The 22410-nt window shown below is 40.8% G+C and overlaps 1 protein-coding gene across 2 annotated transcripts in view; it reads left to right on the top strand.

Moving 5' to 3' along the window:
- Positions 1–9132: 9132 nt before the first annotated feature.
- Positions 9133–22410, top strand: part of NKAIN4 (sodium/potassium transporting ATPase interacting 4) — a 119411-nt gene continuing 106133 nt past the window's right edge. For both annotated transcript variants that reach the window (XM_074288830.1, XM_074288829.1), the window contains exon 1: positions 9133–9429. In XM_074288830.1, coding sequence (XP_074144931.1) covers positions 9376–9429 — 54 coding nt within the window. In that variant the 5' untranslated portion in view covers positions 9133–9375. The remainder of the gene's footprint in view (positions 9430–22410) is intronic.

The following is a 22410-nucleotide window of genomic DNA, read 5'->3' as shown; positions in this document are numbered from 1 at the left end:
CTGGCAGGTGCTTTTTTTCATTGATCACTGTTTCTTAAGTTAGCAATATATAGTTTTCTACAGGACTCCTGGTCAACTCAAAAGAGACATGGTCAAGGAACAGCTAAAAGGTCAGGACTGAAAGCCTATCTGCCCAATTTTCCAGGAGAGCTGTCAGCGAGCTTTATCTCCAGAACCCTTCTTTGTGAGATGGAAAACCATTCAAAAGTCCTTCCCTCTTGAGGCCTGGCCCACTTTTCCTTTTAAGACAGAAATGATGATGTCAGATATCAAGCTGCTTCTCTGTGAGGAAGGCTCTCTAGTTTGGAGAGAGTTTTTTTCTCTACACCCCTCTTCCCACCACCCTCACCCCCAGCATTATGATAAACTAGAGTTCGTCCCCGCTTTCTTTCAAAAGAATAACAGAACCAAGGGCACCCGCCTGTTGCTTTGCCTTTTCTCTGGACCAGATGAAAAGGCCTGGAGCTGTCATCTTTGTGGAGAACTGTGAGTTATCCTTTTTCTCCCCTTGGAATGTTTGTTGACATTTGGAAATCACCTCCCAATTTCATGCGAAAATATTTGTGCACACGGCAGTTTCCAAGTGCATGGAGGTTGAAATATTTTTACAGAGGCAAGGCACTTCCAGACCCAGCTGTGAGCTGACCCTTTGCCAGCAGCCCTCAGCTGATAGCAGCTGATCTAACCTGAAGCCTGGCCTCATGGAGCCCTTCCTGTTGTTCCTGCATCAGGGTGAGCAGGGCTGAGAAAGGTTGGGGCAGGGAGGAGCAGGGGGATGAGCAATCACAAAATGCTCTGACTTAGGAAAGGGAATACATTCTTGTTTGTTTTTATTCTCCAGACTCACAATCTTGCTTTCTTTGGGTTTGTTGTAGAAGGGGAAGAAAGAAAAAAGCATTCAGATGTTGGGCCAGAACATAAACAGGCGCCCCAAAGCTCCTCCATGCCAGCAGTCCTCTGAAACAAATTGCTTTCTCAGATGGTTTTTAGGCCTTTTGCTGGAATAAAATGTGCTTATTATGTGTGTCAGCACTAACTGGTATGTGTCAGGACATGCACAGCCCACAGGTCAGATAATCGATATTTTCTTCTTTGGAAATCAATGTGGATTTTCATTCATTTAAGCTGACCCAGCCCTGTTGCCAAGGGTCACTTGGACTGGGTTTCTTCTGTGATGCACATGATTCCAGTGCTAAGTCTGTAGTCAATATCTGCCATTTTCTGTTATATTATTATGATTTATTGTGGATGGATTAAAAGCACACAGGCCTATACACACAACTCAATATGCAAATATGTCACCGGCCCCTCCCTGACACTTACTAGCGTCCCTCATAATAGTAAATCTGTTGGCAGTAGATCCTAGATTTTGAGGAGAAAAAAATCAAATTGGTGTAATCTCGTCCAAGAAGCCTTTATTAAGCATACTTTCTGGAAGACACTGAACTAGGTGCCAGGAATTCAAAGACAAAGACATTATTCCTGACTCCAGGGAACTTATATTTTATTGTTTGGGGTAGTGCTGCTGGTAGTGTCATGTAAACATGATACGTGACATCCAGTCAGTCAATAAGCATTGAGAAGCATTGGAGAACTCTTATCATGCTGGAAATTCAGAGACTATAAAAAAGCAGAAGGGTAAAAATTGGTGTTTGTGTGGTAAGAAGGACCTTTTCTAGTAGTGTAACTATGAGCATTAATTAAGCATTTGACTATGAGTCAAATACTGTACTAAGTGATGGGGATACAAAGAAAAGCAAACAGTACCCCCAAACAAACAGTTCTTGCTCTCAAGAAATTTGTAATTTAATGGTAGAGTCAACATGCAAACAACTTTATAGGAACAATATATATACTGGATAAATTGGGAATAAACTTGGCAGTAAAGTGCTTAGCATTTAGAGGGACCGAGAAAGGCTTCTTGCAGAAGAGGGGATTTTAGCTGAGACTTGAAGAAATCTAGGGAAGCCCGGAGTAGAATTGGGAAGGAAGAACATTTCAGACCACTGAAAATGCCCAGCCTTAGAAGAAAGATTGTCTGAAGGATAATAAGATGGTAGGGAATAAGGCATAAAAAGACTGAAGAGATAGGAGGGGTCCAGGCTTGGGAGACTTTAAATGGCAAATAGAGCATTTTACATGATAAGGAATCACTGGAGTTTATTGAATAGTAGGTCTGCATTTAGGAAGATTAATGACAGCTGAGCGAAGGATGAACTGGCCTGGGGAGGAACTTGAGGCAGGGAGACATTCAGCACCTAGCCCAGTACCGTATGTCCAGTACACTTACTTGATACTTAATGATGGATTCACAATTTGAAAAGGGAGACAGCATTAACAATTACTGCATCCAGTCAGTGATATTTCTATTTTTATTCAAATTTTCTACTTTCCTATTGTCTAGTTGAAGACAGGATTATGGACAGCTAGAATAAAACTGAAATTTATATAGAATCCAGGTTGGCAAAATGTTTTAAGTATTTTATCCTTGTTTGAGTCTCACAATGATGCTGCAGGTCAGGGTACTAGTATTATTATTTTCATTTTACAGATGAAGAAATTGAAACCCAAAGAAGTTATTATTTGCTCATAATCACAGACAGTAAGAATTGGATTAGAGCCCAGATAAATATCTTTCTTGTTCCCAGATCTGTACTCTGTTCAATGTACCAGGTTACCTCTAAAATAGGTCAATCAACAAATATTTATTAAGTTCCTACTATATCAGGAATTCTACTAAATGCTAGGGATACAAGTACAAAGCATGAAATAATCCTTACTCATAAGATCACTTTCTAGTGGGGAAATGTGTGTGTGTGTATGTGTGTGTGTGTGTGTGTGCATACATATGTGTACATATCTGAGGCAAGTACCTATATTACATACATATAGCTGAGACTCAAATAAAGATAAAACATATGCATTTTATTTTTTTATTTTAGTTTTAATTTGAGGAATAAAACAGTACACTTAAAAAAAAGATTGCACATGAAACTGCAAATCTATTATGTACAACTTCCTATCATTTTTAAATATATAAAAAGTTACCATGTGAGTTTTTTCTCTTCCTTCTCTATTCCCCTGCTCACCCTAAAGATGACTATTATTAGATAAAAATAGGTGGATATATGTATAGTATATATGTATATATGTAAATATATAAATAGATATACATAAAATCATTCTATACATACTTCTTTATCAGTTCTTTCTCTGAATCCATATGTGTCTTCTATATGTTTTTATAGTTATTTGGGGTATTTATAGTAGTCAGAATTACTTATTTGCTCAAATGCTGTTCTTAAAATAGTATTATTTTACTTTATTCTACATTCTCTTGCTTCTGCTCATTTCACTCTTCATAATTTCATGCAAGTTTTTCCATGTTTTTCTAAGATCATCAAACTCATCATTTCTTATATTCCATCATAATCATGTGCCATAACTTGTTCAGGATAAATATATTTGAAGTATTTTGTCAAATTGATCTCTATATAAATTTCAGTTTGATTACTACAGAATTCTGAATTCTAAATAATACACTTAATAATTAGTGTATCCTATCTTCAACCGGACAGTAGGAAGTTAGAAAACTTGAATAAAAATAGAAATATAACCAACTGATGTCGTTGTTAATGCTTTCTTCTTTCACAAATTATCAATCCATCATCACATATTTATCTATTAAGTGCTTACTGTGCATTAAGCTACTAGGCTAGATGCTGAATGTTTCCCTGCCTCAAGTCTCTCCTCAGATCACTCAATCTTCCACTAAGATACTCAGCTGTCAAATTAAGCTTCCTAAAGGTAGATAAAACAAGCCCATGCTCACTCACACACACAAATACTATATCTATCTACCTATTTATCTATACAACAATGCATATATATATACATATACATATAGTATGTGTAGAATGGTTTTATGTATATCTATCTATATATTTACATATATATATATATGTAAGTATATTACAGAGAGTAATTAAAGACAAGGCAGTTTGTGAGGGAACTCTAACTGCATTGTAAAGAAAGGGCTACTCCATGTAATAATGGTAATCGATGATTAAGAACTCTTGTCACCCCGAATAAAGTACACATCCTTATGTGACTTGTGAAATAGAAAGAAGTGTCAATGTCAATTACAGGACTTTATAGTTCTCAGTCACTAGTTGTTTGGAACTACGGAGAGATGAAAGGAAAAAGATAACCCCACGGAACAGAACAAGTGTCCAAGAGTCTATTACTGTCAGTCAGGTAGAATGCAAGGCAAAAACAAATCATTTTCTAGAGGAGGATCCCAAATCCTCCAGGGTTACCGGGAAGACATTTACAGATTTTTGCACACAAACACCTTCGTGCCTCTACCTCTAATTGCACACCTTAGTGTAGCTGCTTCCAGACAAGCTAAGTGCCCTTCAGGAGTAAATCTCATGACAAAGTGGCATCTCACTCTACCTAATGGAGCACCTCATTACGGCTCTGCTGTGTTCACAATGGTATATGTGCACTAGCTTCTCATGAAGCATCCCCGGAAGGCCAATAAATTGTTTTGCAAAAAAAGATATAGTCACACTGGTGGCATTCCGTCCTTGGGAAATCTTTTGAGGGACAGAGATGCAGAAATGACTCGCATGACAGCAACATTAAAAACCAGAATTTTAGAATATGAGTTAGAAGATATCATGGTTACAGAAGGGACCTCAGAGACCATTTAGTTCAATCCTTTCATTTGAAAGATAAGAACTTTGAGTCCCAGAGACTCAATTACCCAAGGTCATACAGGCAATCAGCGTCAAAGTTGAATTGTACCGCTTCCATTGATTTGTCATAATTGCCATGTCTTCATACAAATTCTCTGTCCATCTATCCAGGTCACAAATTACTCGAATTTGGTTTAATCTGGCTTTGGACTATGATTTGATTCTACTTTAGAATAAATTCTACAAGTATTGGGGTTGTCATCAGCCTGTTAAATTTTGCCCATGTGCAATGGGACTTGGTAACCCTGCCTTGGAAGGGTTACAGGCAATTAATTAATTAACTAATTAATTAAACAAGTATTCATTAAGTGCTTAATTTGTGTTTCATATAGTTGTGTGTGGAAGGGTTCAGTATAGTACATTTGACCTTAGAATTGAAGTGCAGATCCTCTGATTCAAAACTCTACCATGCTTTCGATTAGACCAATTCAATTAAACCAAACATCAACCAATCTAGCACTTGTATGCTAGGTACTATCAGGCTACAAAGTAAAAAGGAAAGTCCCTGCTTTCAAGGAGTTTATATTCTACTCATTCATTCAAAAAACATTTACTAAGTACCTACTATGTACCAGGCATTATGCTGACCACCATGGGGATACAAAAAAAGGCAAAAGACATTTTCTGTCTTCAAGAACCTTACAGAGGGAGGCAACATACAAACAAATATATACAAAGCCAGTTATACATAGGGTAAATAGGAAATAATTATAATCACTGGAATTAGAAGGCTTAGGGAAGGATTCCAGTGGTATTTTGGCTAAGACATAAAGGAAGCTAAAGAGGGCAGTGGTCAAAACAGAGTAGGGAGTGCATTTCAGACCTAGGAGTCAGCCAGAGAAGATGCTGGGAGCCAAGAGATGGAGGGTGAGGAAAGGCCATTTACCCATAGTTGACCTTTACAAGGTGTTTAGCTATAATGTGATAGTTGGAGGAGGGGGTGGGCAGGTGGATGGATCAAGTGAGGATTTTTTTCAGAATGGCGGAGACATGGTTATGTCTGTAGATAGTAGGGAAGGAGCTAAGAAGGAAGAAGAAATTAAAAATAAGTGAGAGTGGGGATGACAGAAATTGGAGGAAATGGAATGGAATGGGATCGTTTGGATAAGAAAATGAATTAGCTTAGACAAGAAGTTATGTGAGACAGGGGTGAAGGAGGGAAGAGTAGCAATGACAGGTGATCAGGAAGAAAGAATGAGTCCAGGGAGAATGGTTTCAATTTTTTTCTATAAAATATGAGACAAGGTTTTTAGCTGAGAAAGTAGGGGGAAGAGAAGCCATGGGAAGTCTGAGGAGGGATAAAAAATTTGGAAGAGCACTGTGAAATGATTAGGGAGGTAGAGTAGCATTGCCTAGCAGCAGCAAGCATCTAGTTAAGTCTATGAAATGTAAATTTGTACTGGACATAGTCGGAATGGTTGCTCCATTTAGGAGCAGTGTATAGGTATGAAGGTGACAAATGGTGGGTACAGTCTGAGGCTGAGGTATAGCTAAATATATTTAGATATGGGCTAAGGGAGTGAGGGATTCAAGGGAAGAAGACAATATAAAGTTGAATAGGTTCATCAGGGATTCAAGATGGGGAGGAGGGAGTTGTCAGGACAAAGGGCCAGGGAGAGAACTGAGGAGTAAAGGGATTAGAGGTCATGCTGAGGTTGAAGAATAAAGTTTTATGTAAGGGAGGGCAGAAGGAGATGTGAAAAGTCAGTAGAATACAATCAGATAAGGAGATTTCAGAATCCTTGGACATGGAGATAGCACATTCGAGGGTCACAGCCAGATCAGAACTATGACCATCTCTGTGGGTAGCTAAGTTGGGATGGAGAAGTAGCTAAGGAGAAGAGAGTGGGTTGGAGAACTGAGTGATTAGAGTATTTGAGGGAGAGTCAATATGTTTGTTGAAATCCCTAGTTTGAAAGCAGGATTTGGGGAAGAGATAAAAATTGTAAAGCAGGTACTGAACTCATTGAAGAACTCATTGTCTGGGGAGCCTGTAGATAACAGATTCCAAAATTTTGATTGGATGATATCAATAGCTTAACCTTAAAGGCAAGAGATTACTGAGTGAAAGGAAAGGAGAGAACCTAGAAGTGACGATGGGAAACACACACACACACTCTTCTTTCTCTGTTTCTCTATATGTAAGTATGTATATATATATATATATATATGTATGTATTGCTGAGGCAATTGGGGTTAAGTGACTTGCCCAGAGTCACATAGCCAGGAAGTGTTAAATGTCTTAGGCTAGATTTGAACTCAGGATCCTACTGACTTCAGGGCTGGTGCTCTATCCACTGCACCCCCTAGCTGCCTCTATATATAGTATTTCTTGAATGTACTATACTGAACCATATATAAATACTTATATATGTGTGTATATATATGTATATATGCACACACACATATACAATATAATCTACAAAAGAAATGTAATTTCAACATCATTTAGGATCAGGGCACATACTAACCTGGGAAAATCAGGAAAGGTTTCCTGTTTGACTAAAATAGGAAAAAATATTAGAGTCAAAGCCCTGAGGTAATGAAATCTCTAGGTTAGGGGGAAGCTAGCTAGTTCTATGGATAGAGAACTGGGCCTGGAGTCAGGAATACCAAAGTTCAAATTCAATCTCAAGTACTCATTAATTGTGTGATCCTGGGCAAGTCACCTTCAACTCTGTTGACCTTAATCCACTGGAGAAGGAAATGGCAAAACACTTCAGTATCTTTGTCAAGAAAACCTTATAGAGACTCAGCAAGAATCCAATATTACTGAACAACAACAACAATTCTAGGTTAAGAGCCAATGACCTTGTTGTTTATGAGTGAGTACCATAACTTCTGGTTAAACCTGAGGCTGTAAGTGATTGAAACAAAGCTGACCAATGATGGACAAGTCCTGGGAATTAAGTAGATCAACTCATCCAGCAAAGACATACCCTGTGAAGACTCTAAAGTCTGTGTAGCCTGCCAAGCTCACTCTAGCAGCAGCAGCAGCAGCAGCAGCAGCCTGGGGGTTGAATGGCTTGTCCGTCCCAGGCCAGAAGTAGCAGAGATCTAGTGATCTGTCCAGTCTAGTCTCCTAGTAACCATGCTCAGCAGCCCTGTGACCCAGTTCAAGAATGGACTGCTCCATCTAGATGAAGCCCCCAGAACCTACTTGGAGCCAGGTCAGTCTAGCAATGGAGTGACACCATCATCAACCCTGAAATCTTGTTCCATAGTGAACTTCATGGAATTCTCTCTGGAGAAAGAAATGCTGAGACCCTTTGGCTAGTGTGCTCCCCACATATATGCTTTATTATCATTGCATTATAAACTTTTAGCAATTCTTTGCTTCCTATAAACTCCATAAATCGTTGCTGGAGAATGTTTCCCATGCATTGTAACTACTGTTCTTGCTCTGCTACTTGAATAAAAGTTTCCCAAAAGCTAATCCAGTCTACTGGTTGATTGTTAAGGGAAAGGATAGTGGTGGAGTCTCAGGAGCCAAAATTTTATGAATAGTCACACACAGGGTAGCCATTGACCCTTTAGAGACCCATTTTACTAATGTTAAAATTGAGGATTCATCCTGGAGAATGTACTACATTCAAGAAAAATTAACCCCATAAAAGGGAAATAATTTGTTCTCTGTCTCTTAAGTAGAGGTAGCAGAGCTGGAATTGGCACAAACCAGTGTTTTGTTTAGTTTTTTCCTCATTGAAAACTTTTTGAAGGATGAAATTGATCCCCTTGTTTTCTAGATATATCTCTGGATTGCAAATTTATTTTCATGCTATGGGTTTCCCTGTTATTTATTCAGGGTGTGCACCACAGAATTTCATTTAGGGCATACACTACAGTGGTATAGTATTGGAGCAAGATTATGATGGAGAATCACTGAGGGAAGTAAGACTGCTGAGGTGATCTTCGAGGTGGTCTCTAGAGGATGATGATGGATACTACATTGTCAGAAGTGCATAGGGACCAGAGAAGTGATGGATAGGCATCATAGGATAGGGATAATAATAGGAAAGTAGGTGTAGACTGCGGATTAGTACTTGATTTAGTACGGATTAGCAAAATAAAAGTTAAAAAAAATTAAAGGAAGAACAGATGAATAAGCTTCTTCTAAAATATTTGCAAGTCAATAATTTTTTTTTTTTTTTTTTTTTTTTGCAATAACGCTCTAAGACTAAACTCCTGCGCTCCCATAAACCTTTAGCAGCTCCAAGACATCGCCCCTTTAAGAAGTGGTCCCTTCCCGGGCTTCCATTCCCTCCCTTTCACTCCCCTCCCACCACCCTGAGCTGAGAAGCCCTGTAGCGGGACCGCTCTCCGCCCCCCCACGCCCCCTCCACCCCCCACCCCAGCAGCGGGAATAGGCGGAGCAGCTGTTATCTGGCTGCTGCCTCGGCTGGGGAGGCGGATAGGGGGGCGGGGGCTCTGGGCGCTGCTGAGTCCGGCCGAGCGGCTGGGGAAAGGCGACCGGGAGCCGGAGACGAGGGGGCATGGTCCGGGAGGCCAGCGCACTGAGCCGGGGCTGGCGCAGCAGCAGCAGCAGCAGCAGCAGCAGCAGCAGCACGTCGGAACTTGGGCCGAATCGAGCAGCACTGTGCGCGCCGGGACCATGGGATGCTGCACTGGCCGCTGCACGCTTATTTTCCTCTGCACTTTACAGCTGGTAAGTAGCCCTGTCCACTCTTCCCAAAGAAGCCTTCATCGGCCAGAGGAGAGTCAGGCCCCCGCCTCCAGCGTCTTTTAGAGAGGTCTTTCCTGTCCAAACTTTCCCCACCCCCGGGACTCAGCCTGAAGAGCCAGGGTAGTGCCGGATCCCAGCTTCCTAAATAGAGGAGGGGACGAAGGGACAGGTGCCGGCCAGGGGGAAAGCGGCGTCAGGGGACCCCGCCTGACGAACAAAAGCTCAGTCTCTTTGGGCCACAAGGAGAGAACGGGGGAGCCCCTTTGTTAACGTGTTGGGGGCCCGGGCCGGGACGGGAAAGAAAAATGCTCTCATGCTTCTCCCCCCAGAAAACAAGGGTTACTGTCTGTCTGTCCTGAAGGAAGGGGCCCTTCGGCTGCAAGGGAGCTGTGCGTTTGGACTGATGTCGGCGAGGTTTGGACGTTATTGTTCCAGATCCTCGTAACTTTGTATCTTCCGTTTTTATGTTAAGGAAAAGTCCGACAATAAATAGCTCAACAAGTATTGGATTTTCTTAGAGCTTCAGCGTGAATAGGGGGATGTGCCTCCCTGTGTGTACTGGAGCCATCCCTGTGTATTTCCAGAGAACCACGCATGCATACATACGGACGCGAATCCACGAGTCCGAATTCATTGTCGTGAGAGTCACTTTCTTATTAGACTTCACGGATTCCGAGAACTGAACGTGGACCTTAAGGGAACGTCCCCATTCCTGAAAGAATTAAGGCTAACCCATGAGGAGATAAGGGAGAGAGTCCCCTCCCGCGGGCGTGTGAGGGGGTAACTGAGGCGCGGGAGAAGGAAGAGGGCTGGTGTCGGAAGGGTCCGCCGCTCGGCGTCCCAGGATGTGTGAGTCCGGGTGTGCTGGACTGATAGTCAGACCACTTTAAAGTAGCTGCCATCTCGGGAAGAAGTAACTCACCCAGTGGTAACTTCAGGATCATTTCCCCTCTCCCTCGTGAAACCTTAGGTACTGCTGAAGAGGCCCTTTTTTTGTTCCGTCCTCAAATAACACTGAGAAATCCCGTGGAGAGAACGCCTTTTTAAAAGAAACTGAGTTTGATAGTTTAACCTCTAGAACGCTGGTGTCCGAGACTGAGCTGACTTACTCTTCTAACTGCTGGCCGGTCATTTCAGGACCGGGATAAACAAAGGTTTCCCTGTTTTGTGATTCTCTGGTAGGGCTTGGCTTGTATGTGGTGGTTCCCTGGCTTATCAATTGCTAATAGACTGGGGTTTCTCCCAGCTTAAAAAGGAAATGTCCTCTCTTTGTTATTACAGTTTTTGCCTGGACGTTTGGTTGCTGCTGGGGCCATGGTTAATTCTTCCAGTTTAGAAGTGAAAGACTTTATTTAAAAAAAAAAAAAAAAAAAAAGGCAGCACATAGTTTTTAGCGGAAATTCTGGCCCATCTCATAGTAATGCAGCTTATGTTTCTTGAAAGTTGTTTTTTGGGAATGTGATGGGGTTATGGGTGAGGTGTCAAAATATAGTTGAGGAGGATCTCTACAGCCCCTTCCAGCTCTAAATACTATGTAAAGAAGGCTGAATCAGTACTTTAAAAATTACTCATTAAACATTAAATGATGAAAAGTGATAAAGGACCCACTGTGTGTTAATTCCTTAGAGTATTCAAAGATGTTTAAGACACAACTCTTGCTCCTGCTGCGCAAAACTTAGTCCAGTTGGAAAGCTAGGATATAAGCACTTTCAAAACTAGGTAGAGTGGTTTCAGAATTAAATACAAGGGAGGTCATGACCCAGACAATGACAAAATGCCAAATAAAGCTTTGACCTCTAAGGAGAGAACTCCAATAGGACCCATCGAGCCTTTCAAATAGATTTTTAAAAAATGTTTTTTGGTAAGTCTCAAAACAATTTAAAGCTGATGTCAAAATATAATTTCATTACCCACCATTTATGAGTGCCTACTATGTGCAAAGCAAAGTACTAGGGGCTGTATAAAATACAAAAACGAACAAGACACCATCCCTATTCTCAAAAAGCATATAGCTTGGTAAGGGGTCAGGATAAAGAAAAGACCCACTATATTCCCCCCCCCCAAGCAATACATATCTGCAATATAAAGCAGAATGTGGTACAAATTAAGTACTACTGTAATTCAGGGCAAAGGAAAGATTATTTTTAGCTGGAGTGATCTAAGAGGAGGTGGCATTTGGACTGATCCCTGAAAAATGGATAGGATTTCAGTAGGGAAGACCGTTCCAGTTGAAGGTAACAGCCTGAGCAAAAGCATGGAGGTGGGGTATGGGGAGTGGGGGAGGATCTTATTTAGGAAGGAATGAATTGTTCAGTTTCTTTTGGACTGTAGGACAGGTGACTAGAAGCCAGTATCGAGGTGGTTGAACTAACTGCTTAAGATCCCTTCTATTTCTGGATCCTATAATACCTTGGGGAAAGATCTAGTATGGTCTTGAATGCAGAGATAGAGAATCTGGATTTTATTCTGCAGGCAAAATGGAGAGTATTTTAGGCAGGGTGCTCTGGCACCCTCCACAGTCTGGTGTGAAGGGGCAGTGGGAAGGTAAGGGAAGGTATTCCAACAGTTTTGATATGCTATAATAAAACCCTGACCTGGAGTAGTGGTGGAAAACTTAGTAACAGATTGTTTGTTTATTTGTGGGGAAGAGCTGAGTGAAGAAGAGAAAGGAGTCAGAGTTGTCTCTGGTTTCCAGTCATCCTATGAACAATTCTGCTATTCCAGTCTAAATTGTTGCCACGAGCAGCAGGGAGACTTGAAATTAAACAGTTTGTTGTAATGAGTTTAAGTATGTTGAATTTGAGGTGCCAGGTGGATGTAAATATAGAGATGCATGTGGTTGGAAGTGCAGGACTGGAGTAATGTATTACAAGTGGGGACTAGAGATACTGATTTGGGAGTCATCTCTCTCTCAAATCATTAAGTAATTGACCAAAGGTAGGCATGAAAAAATTTAGCCTCAGAAATCTGACTCACTTAGGAAGTCTATTTTTAAATTGTCAGTCACTAACATTAATTTCAGAAGTCTTTAAGCAATGAGTTAAGAAATAATTCAAAGCTACTGAAGATGTGACTTGTAATTCACTGAAAGAGTAAGTGATAAGGATTCTGCTCCTTTGGACTCATTACTTACTTCTGTGTTACCTGTCCATGTTGGGCTCAGTCCTTGGGATCCCGGCTGTGGCTGGGTAGTTATTTTCTGGCCAGGCAGACAACACACTGAAAATGTACCAAGGCTGCCTTTGAATGGGCTATTGTTCTAATAGATAGTTGCCAAAGTCGGTTAAATTCACCAGTTCATCATCCTGCTTTACACCAACCACTGCTCTCAAGTCACTGGGATTTGATGTAGTAGAGGGAGGGGGATAAAAAGGAGAGTTTGCTTGACAACCGTGGGACTTTTCTAGTTACTAAGATACAAGACAAAGACCCCCAAGCATTTCTTCTTGGGAGCCTCCTCCCCAAAGAATAGGGTGAACTTTGCCATTCTGAAGCCAGGCTGGATTCGAAGGACTTAGAAATTTCCCAGGATTCTTACTTTGTTACAGTGATGAGGTAAGAAACTCGGTCCAGAACATTTTAAAATTCACCCTTAGGCTGAGCGTTAAGGACTAAAAATCTGGAAGAAAGGCCGGTGTCCTTTGCATAACCAGTTGCCAGCACCTTTTGGGATTACAATGCCTCTTTCTGTTAGAAATTTCATTTGCCTCAGTTCTTATCTTGTCATGATCTGTTGAGTGTATTGACAGCAAGAATAAAGACTTCCTCAACTTATGTCTGAGACCCCTACCAACCCCCCGCAGAGGCCTTTTTTTTTTTTTTAACCTAGTAACATCAACAGTAAACTTGAAGGATCTCCCTTCCAAATAACCTTGAAGTTCTTTTTTAAACTTTTAGGTCTTTTCATTCATTCCTTTTTACCAGATTTTTTTAAAAGCCCAAAGAGAATGCCAAAATGAAGAAAAATTAGGATGTAGACTTGTAAGCATTTTAATAAAACTGCTCACAGAATTCACAGCAGCAGAAAACTCTCAGTGGTCAGTCTTCACTGTTATTTCCAACATAAAATAAGATGCTATACAATGCCCTGGTCGTTCCTTCCCTGCTCCTTCATTTTGGGGAATAGCAAGGGGATCAGATTCAAGAAGCTCCTTGTGATGATAGGGGCTGAATTTTTGGGTGGATATACACAAATATCCAAATCAGAGTTGACAGGCCAGAGGCAATAAGTAATACTTAGAGCTGAAGCAAGGTCAAATCCTGGACCACAGTAAAAGCCAAGGGGCTACTGAGAAGCCAGGTCAAGGGTTAACGGCTGAAGTAGGGAACAAGATGTCAAGTTTGATAGAGTTCCCTGAATTTGCCCTATTCATTTATTCCTAATGGGAATGGCTTTATGCCTGGTCTCCCTTAGCTTCCTTTGCATTGTCTTTAGATTTCCCTCATCATCCTCTATAATAACCCTCCAACATGAAAGCACATTAACTAGGCTGTTGCCTATTCAGATGCTTAATTAGTATATATCATTGATCCTTTTCCTATAGTTTCTGTTTGGTTTTGACCTTGGAAGCTTTTATGCCCTCTCTTGTTACCCCTTTGATTGGGAGGATCCAAAGGGGAAAGATAGGGACAGTACAATTCTTAGCACACAGCAGACTTCCAATCTTGGCTTTGTCACTTAGCATCCCAGTGACTCCATTAGATCCCAAACAGTGGCAAACAGGTGGGATGGTAAGGACTGTCCTACAGAATGCTAGACCTGGGTTCAATGCTGATTATTGTTTAGCCATAAAAATGTGGGGATCCCATAGTCTTTCAGAGATTTTCTGATATCTATAAAATAAGAATAATATTAATGGATCATTTATCAAATGCCTATTACGTGCCAGGTATCACGCTAAAAACAGTGGATACCAAGGTGAAAACAAAAGTCCCTGGAGCTTACATTTTATTGCTGTGGAATAACACATATATAGATAAGTAAATATACAATATATATAAAGTAATGGGGGGAGGGCAACATGTGGAATACATATAGAAAGTAGCATTTGAACTGACCCTAGAAATCAGGAATTTTAAGAGGCAGGAAAGAATTCCAGGAATTGAGATGAGAGGTAGGGAAAAGGTGAATAATCCATGTAAAGGCAAAGAGATGGATTATCAAGGATGAGGAGCAGCAGGTAGGTTAGTTTGGATAGATTACAGAGAGGATGAAGGGCACTAATATGCAATCTACTTGGAGTGATAGGCCATTCAAATTTTAAAGAGCAGTGGACAGAGTGTGGGGCCAGGAGTCAAGAAGATTCAACTTCAAGAAGTTCAAATCTGGCCTCAGATAACTGTGTGATCCTGAGCAAGTCACCTAACCCTGTCTACCTCAGTTTCCTCATCTGTAAAATGAGTTGGAGAAGGAAGTGGAAAACTACTCTTTCCTTTCCAGGAAAACCCCAAGGAAAGTCAGACGTAACTGAAATGTCTAAACAACAAAAACCCTTAATATGTGTGTATTTAAATAACTGATTTTCTTCAGTTTCACTCCTGGGACCTCCAACGTGAAAGGACATTAGTTATATCATTGTTGTTATGTATATGTATGCATATACATACATATATGTTATACCATATCTATACCATTCAGATACTTAGTGTATGCTGATTGTGCACCATTATTTCTGTTTGGTTTTACCCTTGGAAGCTTGTACAACCTCTTGGTGCATACCTTCGATTGTGAGGTCAGCTTAGTTCCCAGATCCTACAGCAGGCTTTAAGTCCCCTCCCTTCTCCACAATTAGGTGCTAAATACACATGACTCTTTGGAGAAGGCAGCGTGATGGTGGATAAGGCACCGGAGTATGGGCTTTCACTGTGGCTGAGCCTGAGAGAGAGCTCAGGGTGCACACTGGGCCATTGGCAAGGTCTATGAAAGCCCTACATAAGTGCCCTTCTCCATACTGCATTCTCCCTGGCCCTGGGACACTTTCCTCGTCTCCGCTCTGTGTTTGTGGAGTGGACAGGATGGTCCGCTCCAGTCTGATTGTTCTTTGCACAGTACCCCATGTCCTATTTGCCTTTGTGCTGACTGGTCCTGTATCTGCAATGCGCTCCCTTTTCTCCTCTGCCTCTGACAGACCCTAGATTCCCTCAGTATGTAGTTCTATATAAAGCCTTGGTTGCTCCCCTCAGCTGCTAACCCCAGCTCTCTCACAGACCCTCAATGATTATTTTGTATCTGTGTTTGTTGACCTCTGTACATGATGTCTCCCCTGAGAAGAATGTAAGCTCCTTGAGGAAGGGAACGCTTTCCTTTGCATTCTGCATAATACATAGTAGGCACTTAATATAAGCTTGTTTATTGATTTATTGGACTTTATCCCCGAATTCCCTTCCACCTCCACTATTTTCAGACACTATAAAAGTTATGGCTCTTCCCCATTCCACAGCAGAGGGAGTCTGCCTCCACATTCATCTCTTATTACCTTGTACAAAAGCTGGGGTTGCTCACATAACACAAATTATTTGAGCCTCCTTTTAATAATAAACTCAGGCCCCATGCATGTTTATTATTTATCTAGAATCCATAATGGAAAGCCTTCTTTGTCTAATGAGGTGGTTACTAAATGTATGATTCCCCAAGGGAGGAGAGAACCCTTAGATGCATGGATCAGTTATTTGGCATTAAGGCTTGTAATAGAAAATAAGCTTTCTTTTTGGGCTGAAATAGCCTTAGAGTGCTACTTAACAATACATATATTCAGCAGGGAGAGCTTCTTAAAAGCAGTCAGAGTGGGGGATGGGGGAATACAGTGATTCCAGCAGATTTCCCACATGAATTCATCTTCTCTCACCATCCCCCTTCCCCTGCCCCCAACTGGGATCTATTTGGCTGCCAAGATCTCATTTTGCTATCTTGATTATTATCGTTATTAACAAGAATACTGTTTATGATTATTGTAACAGAATTTTTCAGCCCCTTACAAGTAATGGATGCTAATGGAAGAGGGGGGCATTTAGCGAAAGCTTTCAGAGCCCCCTCCTCTACTTAATCAAAGGTAAGATAGTGAAATGTGGTTTGGAGAGAGATCTGAGTAGCTGACCTTGGGCACGAGGGAGACATAGTGTTGTCCACTAACTGCTGGACTGACACTGCTCTGGTTGCCCTGGGGTGGGGGGAGATAGCAGATTTATCAGGGATACAACTTGGCTTCTGGAAAACAATTGGATTATGATTATGATTGAGGCCTCCAGGAGATCAGGCGTGTCTGTGGTTTAAATAAAATATTTATAAAGAAGAGATGAAGGAAACAAGCATTTATTAAGCCCCTACTGTGTGTCAGGCACTGTACTATGTAATTCATAAATATTATTGCATTTGAACCTCATGACAACTCTGGGATCTAGGTGCTATTATCATTCCCATTTTAGGGTTGGGTAAACTGAGGCACATAGAGGTTAAAATTACTTGCCCAGGTCATAGCTAGTAAGTGAGGCTAAATTTGAATTCAGATTTTCTTGACTCCGGATCCAGTGCTTTTTTATAGACTATAACTGTCTTTTAAAATGAGCAAAATAATGAGACTCTGTGTAGGTTAGGCTGGACTGGGAGGAAAGAAGCCTTGAGTTCAAATTTTAACTTACATTTTAGTTACATGACTTAGGCAGGTTCACTTTTCTCAAATTCAGTTTCTTCATCTGTAAACTGGGATAATAATAACACTTCCCTCCTAATGTTATAAAGATCAAATGAGGTAGCATATGTAAAGCACTTTTTGAACTTTAAAGCACTACATGAATACAAACTGTAGCTATGATGGCTTATAATTTTTCTCCAAAGAACTATGGGGAGCAAAAGGAGAGATCTCAAGACTTTGTGTCATTTTCACTGATGTAGGGTATGACTTTTCCCCAGAAGCTCTTGTTATGGATGCATGGGTAGAATAAGCATTTATTAAGTTTCTTTCACATGCTAGGCATTGTACTAAGCACTTTACAGCTGTCATCCCATTTGATTCTTATTATATCCATCTTGTTCCAATAAATCCTCTTTTATAATTTTACTATTACCAAAATAAAATTACTAAGGCTATTTTAAGGAAAAAAAAACCCAATATTCCATTCAGGTATATTGTAAAATGCAAACTAACCTTGGTGTTCCTGCTAATTGGATGTGAGTCCAGCATAGGTGGGGCTTCCTTTAAGAGAACTGAAAAAGTGAAAATCTGCCCTTACTCTACAAATAATTGAAAAGTAAATTATTCTGTCATCAAAAATATTTGATTTAGAAAAATTTTTCTAAAATTAATAAAGCTTTTACTGATGACAAGTTTTTGTTGTGCTTCCCTCACAACAACCCCATAGCATAAAGTAGGACATTTTGTAGGTGAAGAAACAGAGAACTAAAGACAGAGAATAAGCCTCAGAGCCAGGATCCAGATAATGAGGTTGGATTTTGAGTCAGAAAATGTGGATTCAAATTCTGGTTCTGTCTTTTCTTATGTGACTCTAAAGACACTTTCTCTCAAAGTTTCAGTTTCCTCATCTTTAAAATGAGAACAGCCCTAGATTAAAGCTTCTTAAACTGTGGACTATAATCCCAAGTAATTGAATGTGGGGGTCATGAAAAATTTGGAACAATAAAAGGTATCAGATATTCTGCCAAAATTAATTTTTATGTAAAAATAAATAAGCACATCCATTTCATTAGTGTGCGGATTTACTTTCATTTTTAATAAATGGTAAACCAAAGAATTATTTTAAAAATAAACTTTTGTGATTTATTATCAGAATGTTTGATTTGTATATATGTTACATACGTGGGGTCGCCTAAAAATTTCTGAATCAAAAAAGGGGTCGTCAGGGGAAAAAGTTTAAGAAGTCCTGATTTATGTGTCCTTGAAGTCCCGCATTCTTTATTATCACCAAGTCCAGCACTCTCTGTATTACCCCACAGAATCTCTATGCTAAATAGTGAGCTCCCTTGTGGTCTACTTTATAAAATTTAACATATTTTTTTTTCTAAAGTACATATCTATTACTAATGAGGTGCACCTTGTGCATCTTCAATACAGTGTTTGGTAGTGCAGCAGGTGATCTTTGATGCAATTTGTCTTGTTTATTCTGCTGTATTGGATAGAGAAGATCAGTAAAAAACATAAAAGGTGAATATTGGATCATCAGGGATGTCCTATGTTAGGGGATGGAGTCCTTCACCAACAGCACTGTGGATTAATTTAGGCAAAAGAAAACAGAAAAAACAGTTGTCTCATGAATTTGATTAAGTATGTGACCCGGATTGCTTTTTTTCCAAATATGTTTAGTTTGGGTGATTTGCCTCTTTTGTCAGGGTAACACCCCAACATCTTGCTTTTTACACCTGCTGACCATCCAGATGGCCTGCAACTCTAGTAAGGGCAAAATTGTGCCAAAAAAGACCTGCTCTGGCCTTTGAGACATTCTTGGAGAGCTGCAGAAAAGGTGTGGGGCCCGAATCACAAGAATGAGTAAGTGCTACTGGGGGACACACATTTGCCAGGCTGTTAGTGAATAAACCAAACCCTAAAATACCTAAATCTAAAGCTGAAGGTTTTTTTTGGTGTGTTTTGTCTTACATAATATCTGACAAACACAAAAAAGGAAGCAAGCTAATATGCCCCAGTCTGAACCATCCAACTACTCAGCCATGGCAAAGCATTATATGGAAGGCCAGGAAAATTCACTCTGTTCAGTATTACCTGTTAGGTCTGAGCAGGGGTAATGGTTAAGGGTAATAATTAAGAAAGAAAGAGGCGTTGGACCTTTTCTCCAAATCCTACGATTTATAGTATGAACAAAAGAAATAAAATGTCTGTGTGACCCTGGGCAAATCACTTAAACCCAATTGCCTCAGGGGGAAAAAACTAAAATGGGATTGGACTTGATATATTTGAATACAAGAGAGAAGATCTGGTTTGGCTGAAATGACTGTTCATGTTATACAGAGAGTAACTAGGGTGTTAAGTTGGGGTTTTGCTGCAGGATAAAAAATTTAGAGGGTGTAACCAGTATCTTTCTAAGGATACTTCCTTCCCTTCCTGTGATCTGTCCTCAGCATCTTGGTCTCCTTTAGCTTCTTTCACCAGCTGTCTCTTCTGCGCAGTAGTGACAGTGACGCATATTCTCCCCTCAATAGTTACACTTGTAGCAAAGTATAAATGTCAGGGTGATTTGAGGTACCACTTCTGTTTTCTGCTGGCCACATCTCTGCCCCCTGCATTGGGTTTACTTCCTCCAGATTATAAACCAGGTGATCCTCTTCATTTTCCCATCCTCACCCTCCTTACTCACTATCCTGCCATTTTCCCTAGATGAAATTATTGAAAATTATGGCTCTGACTCTGAGGAGTATTTGCATATAAAGTAGATTGGAGTCAGATTATGAAGGGCCTTGAATGCCAGGCTAAAGTGTCTGAACTTTTTTTATGGGAAATTGAGGGCCTTTGGAGGTTTTTGAAGAGAAGTGACATAAGGAAAGTGTGTTTTTGGGAAAACTAATACATTAATTTATGCAGTATGGATTGGGTTGAGGAAGAAAAGAAAACCAGTCAAATAATGTTATGTCAATATTGGTGGTGAGGCTTTTGCTTTGTTGGATAATAGGAAACAAGACATGTGAGCTACATTTTCTGAAAAGGGACATAGGAACCTTGAGACATGGTTCATCTTTAATTTAAAGAGAAATAACAAGGTTTAGGGGGGCGTGGGGGGGTGTGTACACTCACAAGCACATGTGGCTTGGTAAGACTATAGCTTCCCCAGTATAAATCACATTACTCAGTCCATATGTAATCAGGCTCTAGATTCCTGAGATGGCAAAAGACCTTTTTTTTTTTTTTTTTTTTTTTAGCAAATGACTGAAGAATTCTGCACAAATCTCAGTACCAAACAAGGAATTTTATTCATTCGTTCATTTATTTGTGTCATGCAGCTACTCTGCAACATACAGCCTTGGAGAATTGCCTGGATACACTAAGTAACTTGTTGGGGATTACACAGCCAGTTTGGTTCAGAAATGGGATTTGAATTCAGGACTTCATGACTCAGATAATGGTTCTCTGAACATGCTGCTCATCCACTTTGAACCTGTAGTAACCCAAAATTAAATATGCATATCCATATACAAATATATATCCATTTGTGCAAAGCACACAGGGGTGGCGCTATTTTTGTAATTTTAAGCATTTCTGTGGAAATATAATTTTTAACCTACAGGGAACCAAGGGCCAAACAAGATTACATCTTTGGTTTTAGAAGAATTTAATCATAGAATCTTAGAGGCTGAAGGGAATTTAGAGAGTACTTAATTGGAACCCCCTTTTTTTACAAATAAATAGAAGTGATGAAGCGAGCCACTGAGTATGGGCCACAACAGAGCATTCTCACTTTTGGTTGTTATTTGCTTGCATTTTGTTTTCTTTCTCAGTTTTTCCCATTTTGATCTGATTTTTCTTGTGCAGCAAGATTATTGTATAACTATGTATACTTACATGGGATTTAACATATATTTTAACAGATTAAAAAAAAACAACCCAGAGGCCTGGAGAGGGGCAGGGGCTTGCTCATGGTTGTTCAGTGAGACATAATCCAGGCTCCATTTTCTTGCCTCAGTTTCACTTGGGGTTTGTGAGTATCTTTTGTAATCTATTTCTTTCCCACTAACCTCGTCTGAAATGATTTGCCATTTCTACCCAGTTTCTAATTTAATCTGGGCCTTCATTTAGGGCTGTTACTGCCTGACGTTAGTGCAGTGGTTGAACGTTGCTCAGCTCTGAAAGCAGGGCGTGTAACGTTCCAGATGGGTAAAATAAATGCCTGGCCTCCCTGACGAGCTTAGTCTCCCTGCCATAGCCTCTGTGGGCCATCGGATTGCTGTCTTGTATTCTACCTGTGAAATACACTTCCGCCTGGCCCTTCTTTGCCATAAGCTTTCGGCTTCGCTCCCTCCGTCGGGCCTCGGGTGTCCCGGCTTCAGACAGCCCAAACCTGAGGGGAAGCCGGCTTGCCCCTCCCCCTCGCCCAGCTTGGTTTCCCAGGCTCCCAGGCTCTGGCTGGGCACCATGGAGAAGCCTCGTTGTGGGGTGACCCTGGGAGAACACGCTCAGCCATAAGTAGAGTGGGGTTTAGCATCTGTGTTTCTATTCAAAACACAGTCCTTTCAAACGGACTAGAACCTGACACTCCCTGCCAACTCTTTGTTCCAGAATGCAAATACCAGGCTTAACGAGTTATTGTCAGTCAAAGGGTAGAATGAAGGTCATGGGTCCTCTTTTTTTCTCCTCGAACTCTTCAATAGATGTTAAATCATCCTAAGATTACAGATTTAAGACGAGAATGGACCTCTGGGGCCATAAGGCAGAACCTCCTGATTTTACAGATGAGGAAATTGTAACCTCTCTAAGGAGGTTAAGTGACTTTCCCGACTTCACACAGAGACTGGATTTGAACCCGTTTTCCTTTTACCTTCCCTTCGCAAGACCTAGAAATCTGAACTTAATGAAGTCTGAGCTGCGGTTTGGAGAACACTGTTTACATAGGGATGGTGCTTTCTGTTCTAGGATCCGGCCTCTCCCGTACCAGGCTCCTTTATCTCCACAAGCATCCTTTCTTTACCAGAGGAGTTACAGCTCCATTCCCTTAGGCCTGTCAGAGGGGGATAGCGCAGATGCCCTAGCCATGTGCCAAAATTGCTCCGATCCCCGTAAAAGTTTGCTTCTTCATTCTCCCTTCCAGCCCGTGGTTTGTCACAGGACTAATAACTTAGAAAACTTCTGTCAGTTAGTTAGTGTGTGGGCCCTGCTGGTGCCTGGCAGAGGGGTCATTCCCCCCACCCCCACCCCGTGGTCGCTGCTGGACACCAAGGCACCTGCTTCAGGGACAGGGCATCAGACAGACTCAAGTGCCAGACTTCATTCCAAGATGAGGAGGAGGATT

This window comes from Sminthopsis crassicaudata, chromosome 2, assembly GCF_048593235.1.
Source record: "Sminthopsis crassicaudata isolate SCR6 chromosome 2, ASM4859323v1, whole genome shotgun sequence".
NCBI lineage: Eukaryota > Metazoa > Chordata > Mammalia > Dasyuromorphia > Dasyuridae > Sminthopsis > Sminthopsis crassicaudata.
This window is presented reverse-complemented; position numbering and strand designations above follow the sequence as displayed.